The sequence below is a fragment of the Talpa occidentalis genome, unplaced genomic scaffold (assembly GCF_014898055.3).
Source record: "Talpa occidentalis isolate TD23 unplaced genomic scaffold, MPIMG_talOcc4v2.1 talOcc4.8, whole genome shotgun sequence".
Lineage (NCBI taxonomy): Eukaryota > Metazoa > Chordata > Mammalia > Eulipotyphla > Talpidae > Talpa > Talpa occidentalis.
The window spans coordinates 23,159,971-23,173,129 of record NW_023605194.1 but is presented as its reverse complement, the minus strand read 5'-3'; the positions used below and the strand labels follow the sequence as shown (position 1 = coordinate 23,173,129).

Genomic DNA, 13,159 nt, shown 5'->3' with positions numbered 1-13,159 from the left:
TCAGATCAAGCCTGTCTACAAATCCCAAGGTCTTTCCTCAGAGGAAAGTACAACAGCCTTTTACCAAAATGAACCCAAGGTGCAAACAACAGTGCCAACACTACGTAATCCTTCTTGTCCTAAATATTCTCAAAATCACGTTACATGATTTGATTTCCAGGGCCCTTCAGCATGAGTTGTTTATCAAGGAAGCATCACTGCATAAACAAGACTAAAGTCTATTCCATGTTTACTGATGATATTCTCAGCATGCCTTCGCTTGGTTTCACAAATTAGTTTACACTTGTTTTTAATTTGCTTAACAAGTATTCTTAAGATATTTTTCATGTCTCCCATCTGCCCAAGAATGCAGGGACCCTGTAGGTCTGTGTTCACAGCTCTACTCCTCAGCACCTGGGACAGTGCTGAGTAGCTGCTCAAGAACCATCTGCTAAATGAACTCAAGGGCAAGTGCCTTGTAATTTTTACACTGCTTCTGGTCGCAGCCATTCTACACTGGGAATTCAAAAAAGGCTACTGGCTGACCAGATGCAGAAAGGAGCAACACTCATTAAGAATATGGAATAAGAGCACTTAGTACCTTTTTTCTCCTCTTTCTTCCCCTCAGACCATTTCAATCTTGTTGGTGTCATCATGACAGGCGGGGAGTCAGAAAATAACTGTAATAAGAAAAAATTTAGTGGCGTAAATGTGCTACTGTCATTCCTATAGACAGGCTACTGAGGAATTACTTGTTCAAATTCAACATGAGAAGTTTTAATGAGACTGATATATTTTTATCATTAATCTTAACTTATTTTATTGCTAGCTTAATGAAGTAACTCTGCCTGAGATGCCTGAAGGACCAGCCCCCAGCTAATGCAGTGCCAGGTAGGCCTGGCTCAAAGGTCACCCACGCTGTGGAGTCTCCCAGAAAGAATGATCCCTCCAGCACTTTGTGGAGCTATTTCACTGTATTTATCTTCTCTGCTTATGACTGGCTAGCTCCTCCTTCAACTCATATGTGTTTGTTGAATAAACCAGTAAAAATCTACAAAAATAAGACAGCATAAATGAAAGGATTAACTGAGAAAAGGGAATAACTGAACGGTCCAGTGAAACAAAGGAAAAACAGATGACAGTATATCCGTTGTCCTCCTTCTACAAATGTACACAGAAAGAGAGAAAAAGTCCAGAAAACAGTATCTTACTAGGTTCATATTTTCTTTGCTGGCTCTCTTCAAGTCACCAAAAGCTACAGATTCCGGAGTAGGGGTCTTATTTTTCTTTTCTGACATCATCGGATTTCCTAGGACCTTCCGCTGATTTAGGAAGAGAAAAATATTTGGTTTAGAAACATCGACTATGTTCATATTATAGCTAAACCCACCTTCAGAACCATAGTTTCTTAGGCTAAAAAATAAACTCAGTTTTCTGATAAATTATGTAGGGGCCCTCCCAGGCCATCTGACACTAGGGAAGTCAAAGTGTTCTATAAAAGAAAAACCCTGAAATCATCGCCTCTCTTTAGTGATCACTTTTCCTTTACTGGGCTGAAATATTAGTGCAACTATATAGTCTATTTAAAATAGCTTATACAGGCCAATCACAGTTGCATTTCTAAGAACATGAAAGAAATGCCAGTTCCTTACCAGTGTAGTTTCTTTCCCCTGAAGACATGCTATCTCTGGCGGTATAAAGAGTGCCCCCCTTGTCTCCCCACCAAGGGATACTTATGCTGCGTCCACTCCAAGACTTTGCTTCCCTCTCATGGCCTCATACAGGATTGGAAAATTTGGAGGAATTCTTTAAGAGTTTCTAATATAGCCACAAGAGAATACAGGTCTTCTTAAGAGGGTCAGATGACTCTACTGACATTCTGAGTAGGACTAAAAGCCCTTTCATCTCTGAGCAGCTCAGATACTGATGTAACTTACTGCAACAGCTGACAGCGACAATTCTACCATCTTTGGAGAAATCTTCCATTTTTCTCCTTAGAGAATAAATTTTGAATTCCAAAAAAGGAATATATCAAAACTAGAATAAACTCTAAATAAACTCTATAATATATACAGCAGAATATCCTGATGTAATACATTATTTATAAGAGAGGAGGTGGTCTGAGGGGAAAAAAAAACCTAGCCCAAAAATGATCAAAGCAGGATATAAATCAAATAGTTAAAAACAGAAATGCTGGCAAATAAGACCAGTCCCGCTTCCTTTCACAGGTCAAATACTACCTCAAAGCAAGCTAAACTGGGGGCCCAGAAGCTACAGGACAGCTGCACAGTTTCCAGTGAACTTATGAAATAAGACATCTCCTTATTTCACTGCTATTAGGCAGAAACCCATATCAATTATTAGCTCAAAGGTCTCTTCATTTACAATGAAAACCTTTTATTCTTGTTTTATGAAACTAGCTAACATTTTTTTTAAGTTGCTGATAGAATTCTAAAGTTCTAAATTCCCTCAGTAAAAGATGGGCAGTTGCCAAGAGGATATACTATTTATTTACATTTCAAGCAACAATTAGCAATACATCTAGAACCAACTGCTTACTACACTCACCTAACTTTAGTCAAAGAAACATCTATTTGAGAAACATTTATTTGACTATAACTTCTCCTGTTATCAAGACAGGGAAGTCAGGGCCTCCCTGGTGGCACAAGGGGTTAAGCACCTCACTATGAAGCAATCTGCAGCCTCTGCAGCACACGTTCGATCCCCAGCCGGCCAGGGAGCAACCCACATGGCGCAGCAGACCTCTCCTGACTCGCCCGCTGCTCCCCTCAGCAGTGTACTTTGGTCAATCTGCCTGTTCTGTTCCCCACTCTGTCTCTGGTAGATCCTCTCACTACCCCCCCATCTCTGGCTTGTACCTCAGTTCTTGTATGCATAAATAATTAAATCTTTAAAAAAAAAAAAAAAAAAGACAGGGAAGTCAGAAGGAATGCCAGACTTTCAAGTAAAAAGAACCAATTTGTTAAGTTTTTACTAGCCATGTCTGAGCAAGTGAATGCACTACTAGGATGAGAGCAAAGGGATTTTTATTTTGTGTGTGGTAAAACACACACATAAAATGTGCCATTTTAACCATTTTTTTTTAAACATTATCATCGTGATTTATTTTTTTAAAGATTTATTTATTTATACAAGCACTGGGTACAGTCAGAAGCACGGGAGGGTGAGAGAATTCACCAGAGCCAGAGCAGGGAACAGAACAGGCAGACTGATGAAATACACTGCTGAGGGGAGCAGTGGGCACGGCAGGAGAGGTCTGAGAGCCATGTGAGACCCTCACAGGTGGCTGGGGATCGAGCCGGCGCTGCAGAGGCTGCAGGCAGCCCCGCAGCCCAGCGCTCAACCACTGCGCCACCTGGGGAAGCCCCATTTTAACCATTTTTAAATGGAGAGTTCAGTGGCATCAAGCATAGTCAGATTATATAAACATTAACCCCACCCATTTCCAGAACATTTCAGATTCCCAGAGAAAACCTCTGTACCATTAAACAATCACTCTCCACCTAATTTCCCCCAAACCCTAGCAACTACCATTCTATCTTCTGCTCCTATGAATCTGATTACTCTCTTAGAGCAAACGTCTAAGTACGCCATATAAGTAACAGAACAATTTTTGTTCTTTTATGACTAGCTTATATCACTTAGCACAATATTTTCAAGGTTCACCCTTGTTGTAGCATGTGACATGACTTACTTCCTTTGTAATACTCCATTATCTGCAAATGCTCTTTTATTTCTCCATCTATCAGTGGACACTTGGGTGGCTTTGACCTTTTGGCTACTGTGAATCATGTTGCCACAAACTTGAGTATACAAGTATCTGTTCATGTTCCTACTTTCAATTCTCTTGAGTATGTACCCAAAAGTGGACTTGTTGGATTATGTAGTATTTCTATTTTCAATTATTTAAGTAACAGTCATACTATTTTTCATGGTGATTTACCATTTTAGATTCCCACCAACAGTGCAGTGGAACAGGGCTCCAATTTCTGGAACCTCACCACACTTCTTACTTTGTTGTGTCTTTTTTTAGTAACAGTCATTCTAGTGGGTGTGAATTTGATTCTCATTGTGGTTTTGATTTGCATCTTCTCATGTGTTTACTAGCAATTTGTGTAAATTTTCCAGAGAAGTGTCTATAAATCCACTATTGATTTTTTAATCTGGTTGGGATTTTGCTCTGGTTGTTAAAAGTTCTTTAAATACTCTGAATATTAATCCCTTATGTTTTACAAATGTTTTACAAATATTTTCTCTCATTTTATGGGTCCCTTTGACTTTGTGATAGTTAAGGAAATTTTCATGTCAAGCAAAACCAATGTCCCAGAGGCTATTCAGCCCCAATGGATCAGGACTGAGAGTGAATACTAAACTTATCGATTAATGATAATAACTGCAGCTTAAAGAAGAAAATTATATAAATTACAGGGCAATTTTTAGGATACTAATTTTAATTTTATGCAAAGAACTCCTTGATGTTGCCGTCAAGAGTTCATAGATTTTGGAATGTTAAAACAATTTTTAAAAGGAAAAACAGCAGAATAAAAATGTTGCTAATCTCTCTTTAAGTTAACCAGAAACTTGCCTTTATTTATGTCTAGAAATTTGAACTCCATAGTCAAGTTATCTACTGCCACCTGATGGCAGTATCCCTTAACTACAAGCTCCAATTGTCCATGAAGACTGATGAATTGAGTCTAATCTGCAAACATACTGGTGGTGGCAATAGCACAGAAATAATAGATAGATTAGATAGATAGATAGATAGATAGATAGATAGATAGATAGATAGATAGATAGATAGATAGATAGATAATTTATTTTAAAAGCAAGATATTTAATGAATTTAATACAAAGATAGAAAATACAACAATGGATCAAAATACTAAGATTATAAAAATTTGAGTTACCTAAAATTCACATTAGAAAATCTACTTCCTAACAATTTCCCTAGTGTCTTACAACTTTCTCATTTCTCTATGACTTCAGCAAATCACACAATGAAGCATGTAGCACAAAGCAGGTCATGAAGCAAAAGAGACTCATTACTCTGCTTAGGAACAAGAACTCTGTCGGCAATCCAAAGGGAGAAAGAAGGACCTTTATTTCTTTTACTCCACTTATAGAGTTCCTTTTCTGATTTGAAAAACAGCAAAATGCTTTGAATAATAAAATTTTTTCCAAGTTCTATCCTTAACCCCTTACAGATGAACCCTTTATAGGATGCCAAAGAAAAGAACACTGTTATGTATAAGAAAAATCAGACTGTTAGTTACATTTTCTCACAGTCAATGCTAAAAGGCAAGCACAGCATATCTACCTTAATAAGGCCACTGAAGGACCGTGAACGGGCCCTCTTCTGTACCCGGGGAGTAGAAGGTTCTTGCCCTGGTGTTTGGGTCACAGATTGCTTAATAAACTAAAAGAAAACATAGCAAACATTTTGTTAATATTTCCCCATCAAAAGGGAGCATTCTATGACAACCCAATACTGTAAGTGTAATGATCCAGGAAAAAAAAGGAGTAAGTGAGTCCATACATAAATAGATTAGCAGGTTGGCAAATCAGTGAGGCAGAAATGATGCTGCCAAAAAAAAAAAAAAGTCAAAAATTACTCTGGAAATTACTCTGAGGGGGTAATTAAATTAAAAAGTACATACATACCATCAACGTACAAAAAAATGAAATCTAAATTAGATCAAACTTTTAGAATCGTAAGAGGACTGCGGAACACATTAAGTAACACTACAAGTATGGCAGAAAAATCCAGACTATGAAAACTAATCTGATTTCTTTCACAAGTACAGAGAGAGAGATGTATGTATGTGTGTTTAAATGCAATGCAGGGGGCATCCTCGGTGGCGCAAGGGGTTAAGCACCATACTATGAAGCAATCCGCAGCTTCTACAGCACGAGTTCGATTCCCGGCTGGTCAGGGAGCAACCCACATGGCGCAGCAGACCTCTCCTGACTTGCCCACTGCTCCCCTTAGCAGTGTATTTTAGTCAGTCTGCCTGTTCTGTTCCCCACTCTGTCTCTGGTGAATTCTCTCATTCCCACATTTCTGGCCTGTACCCCAGCTCTTGTATGCATAAATAAATAAATATTTTTTAAGAAAAATAAATGCAATGCAGTATCCTGGAGGAGAGAAACAATTATTAGTGTAAAAACTGGTAAAATCTGAATAAAGTCTACAATATTACTAGTAATGTATCAGTGTTAGTTTTAACAATATTAGCATTAGTAGTAATTGGGTAAAAGTCACATGGGAATTCTCTGTACTATTTTCGCAATTTTCCTCTAAATTTAAATTACTACAAATTTAAAATGTATTAAAACAAGCACACTTTGGCAATTTTTTAGGGAGAAAAATGAAGGCAAAGAGTGAAGGAAGGGCCTAATACTAAAAGGGACCTAGTACATGTATCGAGCAAAAAAAAAAAAAGGAAAAAAGGGCATCGTGCCCTTTGGTCATGCCACTTCTAGGAAGTAATCTACAATGAAAGTACTTACAAACAAAATTTGTCAATGAATAAATGACCTACTTCCTCAATGTGCCCAGTAGATGGCAAACTGTATATATATTAGGTTATATGATGAAATATGCAACCATTAAAAATGTTTACAGCCTTTTAATGACATGGAAAATGTTCATGATATGATGTTAAGTGAAAATGGTAAGATATAAAAAACTAAATATATATTATAATCTCAATTAAGCGAAAGGATAAAATGTGAAATACATGTTCATGGTAAGAAACTCCAAAATGTTATCAGTGGTTATTTCTGGATAATTATAGGAGATTTTTTTACTTTTTTCTTTATACTCGTCTGGAAGTTTAAATGTTTCTATAGTGAGAAATTTTTCATGGAGAAAAATTAGGAAGTAGTAAAATTATAGTATCTTCAAAATAAATGGCAGTATTTTAAATCCTGCAAGGAAGTTTTTGTTGTTAATGGTTTTTTTGTATTTTTGCATGGAAGTCTATGGTGTAGACTAGAGGTGATAGTGGGTGGAGAGTGTGTGAGAGGATTCACCAGAGACAGAGTGGAGAGCAGAACAGGAGGATTTACAGAAATACACTGCTAAGGGGAGCAGTGGACGAGACAGGAGAGGTCTGCTGTGCGATATGTGGATAAGCTCCCTACCGAGGAATGATAGTGCCGCAGCCATGATAGTGCTGAGACTTAACCCCTAAGCCACCAGGGAGTCCCAATGCAAGTTTTTGAGCATACATCAGAAAATGTGTATGCTATCATGCTTATTGACTAATGGAGAGATTAAAGAAAGAATACAGTATGATCATAACTCTGTAAAATATATATCCATAGGAATTTGCTCTATTTTTTTTTTATCTTTTTTCCTTTTGACTAAAAGAAATATTCAAAATATAAACACTGTTAAGATGAGTGACTTAATTTCTTCTATCCTTCCCAAAGAAGAAAAAATACTGGGTTTTTTCCTTTGTATAATCTTTAACCGTCAATGTTCTTGACGAGAAAAATTATACGTTTCCTACCTGAATAGCTGTCATAGTTTGTATTCCGAATTAAATTATTAAACTGCTTTGAATCTGCAATACTCAGCAAACACCCTCACAAATTGCTAGATCTCAAAGCAACTTCAAAGAGAGTGATAGAAAACTTCCCTTAAAGCACTTCCCTAATTGTTGAGAACAGTTCAGTCCAACATTTTCTGAACACTTATTTATGTCTGGTCCTATATTTAAGATAAGGTATTAAAAAAAATAATAAAAAGACTCCCCCCTCAAGTAAGTCCCAGTTGAATAAGAAGTCAAGAAGCTGACCTTGTCTGTTCAGCTAAAATTCAAGAGAAATTGAGACAAATTTCCTGAGGAAAAAAACTGACCAATCATTAGGATTCACTCAAGCAACATTCAGAGTCTCAAAATGGCAAATAAGAGGCCTAATTTTGCTCCTATAGTTAAAAAATAAACAAACTTAGTCACAAGAATTCCTAATTTTAGTATCAGATTAAAACCTTGTTGTTTTCCAAATGCAAACAACTCGTTAGTAAGAACTACTACTTTTGTTCTCTTTAATCTTTACAACCATGAAACATGGACATTACAATTACCACTTTACAAACAAAATTGAAATTCAGAAAGATTAAGTTATTTGCCAAGAGAATCTGACAGGTTTAAACTGTGAGACAAGGGCCTCCCCGGTGGTGCAGCAGGTTGATACAGCGCTGTGAAGCTGTCCGCAGCCTCTGCAGCACGGGTTCGATTCCCAGCCGGTCAGAGAGAAACCCACATGGCACGCCAGACCTCTGCTGTCTTGCCCGCTGCTCCCCTAAGAAGTGTTTTCAGTGTCCTTCTGCCTGTTCTGCTCCCTGCTCTGTCTCTGGTGAATTCACTCACCCTCCCGCACCTTTGGCCTATACCCCTTCTCTGGTATAAATAAAATAAATCTTAAAAAAAAAACAAAAAAAAAACTGTGAGACAATATAACTGCTGATTCTCTCTCAGCATACTTGGTACATAACCAAAATTAGAGAAACTCTTAACTATAGTTAGATCCTCCTGTTTGTTTGTTTTTTTTAAAGATTTTAGTGTTTTTTTTTTTTAATTTATTTATGCATACAAGAAACGGGTGTAAGCCAGAGGTGTCGGGGGTGGGAGGATTCACCAGAGACAGAATTGGGGAGCAGAACAGGCAAATCCACTGCTGAGGGGAGCAAGACAGTGGGCAAGACAGGAGAGGTCTGCTGTGCCATGTGAGTTAGCTCCCTGGCCAGGGATCAAACTCATGCCGCAGGGGCTGGTAATAGCTTGATATTACTGAGACTTAACCCTGGGCCACAAAGGAGGCCACAGATCCTCCTGTTTAACTATAGAAATCCAAGCGCCTCCACTACTTTCCCCCCTGGGCAGTAGTACAGAGATCACACCCACAGTTCCACAGACAAGTTCACTTTCTCGAATGAATCAATACTTGGTGCTAATAAGAGCCAAAACTTATATGAGATTCTTAACAATATTCCCATTGGGGCCTCCCTGGTGGTGCAGGGGTTAAACACAGTGCTATGAAACTATCACCAGCCACTGCAGCATGAGTTCAATCCTCAGCCAGCCAGGGAGCTAACCCACATGGCATAGCTCCCCTGCTGCTCCCCTCAATAGTGTATTTCAATGGATCTGCCTCATCTGCTCCCCAACAATGTCTCTGGTGAATCCTCTCACTACCCTGCACCTCTGGCCTGTACCCCAGTTCTTATATGCATAAATAAATAAATCTTTTTAAAAAAATAATATTCCCATTGATTCTATATTCCAAAAGCCCTGTCATGCTTCCCTGACTTCAGGCACCTGTCTAATAAGTTGTCTCTTCTTTGCTGACTCTGGCATATTGTGAACATGTTGGTACAGCTCTCTCAGTGCCTCATCTGTACGCTGCTGGGTCTCCTCGTGGGAGTAGGAATCTACTCGGTTCCATTTCTGAGATTTTGTGAGTTGGAAGGACTTGGTATGACATGAAGCTGTCAGATCAAGATCATCCTAGAAAAAAATTGAAAAAAGTGAATTAATACAACCTGCCAGTTTTATTTTCAGGCCCCATAAACCTGGAACAAAAAGAGAGGTTTGGGGGAAGAACATGGTATGTTCTAATACCCAGGAAGACAAATCTAAGTACCATTAGCAGATAAAGATAAACCTATAATTATAGGTTATATTAATAACTCACTCCCATGACCTGCCCAGAGAGCCTAAGTTCCTAAGAGTTCGGTTTTCAAAGCATCTGTTAATTTCATGTCATTCTCACTACTGTGCTTTGAGGTAAGCAGGGAAGGTATTATTCCCATTTCATAGAGGAAAAACTGAAGCTAAGCTGAAGTTTAAAGTGATCTAGGGCCTCCCCGGTGGCGCAGCGGTTGAGCGCTGGGTTGCGAAGCTGCCTGCAACCTCTGCAGCCGGTTCAATCCCCGGCTGCTCCCCGGCCACCGGAGGAGGGTCCCACATGGCGCGCAGACCTCTCCTGCCGCCCGCTGCTCCCCTCAGCAGTGTCCTTCGGTCCTTCTGCCTGCTCTGCTCCCCGCTCTGGCTCTGGTGAATTCTCTCACCCTCCCGCACTTCTGACTGTACCCAGTGCATGTATAAACCAAACAAACAAACAAATAATAAATAAATAAATAAGACATGCCTCTAGAAAATTAAAAAAAAAAAAAAAAAAAAAAAATAAAGTGATCTAAATGACTATTCAAGTGACGGCCTTGTCTTGGAGCCCAAATGCAGGGGTCCTTGGTGGGTGTTCTTTCCCACGCGTGACAACAGGATACACTAACTATACAGCAGGAACAGAAACAACTCTCTAAGAAAAACCACACTCCAGTTAAGCTAGTTGAAATCATATGCTGCTTTCCTGGTCACACCAAACATTTGCTTAAAAAAAGTACAAACAAACCAGAGCAGAAAAAAATAGCATAAGATGACACCTAAAGTTTCTAACAAGACAAACTAAATAGAAATAATTTAAAAATATTTTATCTCAGGCCTCCCCAGTGGTGCAGCGGTTGAGCGCTGGGTTGCGAAGCTGCCCGCACCCTTTGCAGCTCTGCAGCACCGGTTTGATCCCTGGCCACAGGGCGAGGATCCCACATGGCCCGCAGACCTTTCCTGCCGCCTGCTGCTCCCCTCAGCAGTGTACTTCGTCAGTCAGCCTGTTCTGCTCGTGGCTCTGGCTCTGGTGATTTTTCTCACCCTCCCGCGCTTCTGACTGTACCCAGTGCTTATATAAATAAATAAATCTTAAAAAAAAAACTTTATAAAAAAAAATATTTTATCTCTTTGTGTGACTTTTTTTAAATGCCCTGCTTTTAAAGCTCAATAATTATATGTGATCGTGTTAATAAGCATCTAACATTTGCTTTCTAACCTCATGCGGTCTCAAGTCTTAGTTTTTTGATGTAAGAATTAATTTACCACTGAACTTGAAACAATAATGTATTACAGGGCCTCCCCGGTGGCGCAGCGGTTGAGCGCTGGGTTGCGAAGCTGCCCGCAGCCTCTGCAGCGCCGGTTCGATCCCCGGCTGCTCCCCGGCCACCAGAGGAGGGTCCCACATGGCCCACAGACCTCTCCTGCCGCCCGCTGCTCCCCTCAGCAGTGTACTTCAGTCCTCCTGCCTGCTCTGCTCCCCGCTCTGGCTCTGGTGAATTCTCTCACCCTCCCGCGCTTCTGACTATACCCAGTGCATGTATAAACAAAACAAACAAACAAATAAATAAATAAAGCAAGCCTCTGTTAAAAAAATAAATAAATAAATAAAATTTTAAAAATAAAAAAATTTTAAAAAATTAAAAAAAAATAAAGAATGTATTACAGGGCCTCCCTGGTGGCACAAGGGGTTAAGCACCACACTGTGAAGCAATCCGCAGCCTCTGCAGTATGAGTTCGATCCCCGGCTGGCCAGGGAGCAACCCACATGGCACAGCAGACCTCTCCTAACTCCCCTCAGCAGTGTGCTTTGGTCAATCTGCCTGTTCTGTTCCCCACTCTATCTCTAGTGAATCCTCTCACCCCCGACATCTCTGGCCTGTACCCCAGCTCTTGTATGCATAAATAAATAAATTTAAAAAAAATGAAAAAGAAGAATGTATTACATATAATTGTACTTTTATTACTGCAAAGCATTTGTTACTTTCAAACTGTTTATATCATATACAACAAGTACTTAAGGGCTTTATGAAAAAAGGTACTGGTGCAGGGCCTCCCCAGTGGCGCAGCGGTTGAATGCTGGGTTGCGAAGCTGCCTGCAGCCTCTGCAGTGCCGGTTCGATCCCCGACCGCAGGGCGAGGGTCCCACATGGCGCGCAGACCTCTCCTGCCGCCCGCTGCTCCCCTCAGCAGTGTACTTTGTCACTCTGCCTGTTCTGCTCTCCGCTCTGGCTCTGGTGAATTCTCTCACCCTTCCGCACCTCTGACTGTACCCAGTGCTTGTATAAATAAATAAATAAATAAATCTTAAAAAAAAAAAAAAAAAAAAAAAAAATTAAAAAAAAAAAAAAGGTACTGGTGCAATCAATCCACACTATCACTCTTACGTAGAAGATACCATCCACCATGGAGCACCTCTAAATGCAGCCACTGTAAAGGGGCATTTTTATTTGAATACTTAATTTTCTTCTCAATCTTCTTCCTTATTTTATTCTTATGTTTTTAAGATTTATTTATTTATGCATACAAGAGCTGGGGTACAGGCCAGAGATGCAAGGGGTAAGAGGATTCACCAGGGACAGAATGGGGAACAGAACAGGCAGATATACTGAAGTACACTGCTGAGGGGAGCAGCAGGCGAGTCAGGAGAAGTCTGTTGCTCCCTGGCAGGCCGGGGATCGAACTCATGTTGCAGAGGCTGTGGATTGCTTCATGGTGCAGTGCTTAACCACTTGCACCACCAGGGAGGCCCTTCTTTCTTATTTTAAAATAGCTAGATGATTTTTAAATCTAATACTGAAAACATTTTATTTTCCATGGCTTTCCTTTTAGAACCTCACTGTTTAAGAACTTCACTAATTTTAATTGCTTGAACTAAGAGCAAGTTCCTATTCTTGGGCCTCCCCGGTGGCACAGTGGGTTGAGCACAGCACTATGAGGCTGTCCACAGCCTCTGCAGCACGGGTTCAATTCCCGGCTGGCCAGGGAGAGTCCCACATGGCGTGGCAGACCTCTCCTGTCACACTCGCTGCTCCGCTTGGCAGTGTATTTCGGCCTTCTGCCTGTTCTGCTCCCAGCTCCTTCTCTGGTGACTCCTCTTACCCTCCCACGCCTCTGGCCTGTATCCCAGCTCTTGTATAAAAATAAATAAATCTTTTTTTTTTGTTGTTACTTTGTTATTTTTTATTTTTTATATTAATTTTTTTTTACATCATTGTTCATTTTTAAACAATATTTGCTTCCCCCGACCCCCTCAGGTGTAGTCCCCATAGAGTTTCCTTCACCAATGCACCCGTGCACCATCACCTCAGGCCCCTGTGTGCCTCCCTCCCTTTCTCTGATCCCTCTCCCTCCTCCTACCAAATAAATCTTTGGGGGAAAAAAAAGTTCCTGTTCTTACCTTTGATGCCTGCATCCTCGAGCCCAAATAGTGCAATCTGGCACATTCCCGAATATAAGCAGGAGCCTGGGCAGGATACAAA

At 40.1% G+C, this 13,159-nt stretch overlaps 1 protein-coding gene across 1 annotated transcript in view; it reads right to left on the bottom strand.

Annotated features, from left to right (window-relative positions):
- Nucleotides 1-13,159, bottom strand: part of ARHGAP19 (Rho GTPase activating protein 19) — a 52,522-nt gene that overhangs the window by 7,213 nt on the left and 32,150 nt on the right. Inside the window, exons 7-11 of the mRNA XM_037496075.2 lie at nt 13,078-13,143; nt 9,333-9,521; nt 5,321-5,419; nt 1,191-1,301; nt 581-659 (exon numbers count right to left, since the gene is read on the bottom strand). Coding sequence (XP_037351972.1) covers nt 581-659; nt 1,191-1,301; nt 5,321-5,419; nt 9,333-9,521; nt 13,078-13,143 — 544 coding nt within the window. The remainder of the gene's footprint in view (nt 1-580; nt 660-1,190; nt 1,302-5,320; nt 5,420-9,332; nt 9,522-13,077; nt 13,144-13,159) is intronic.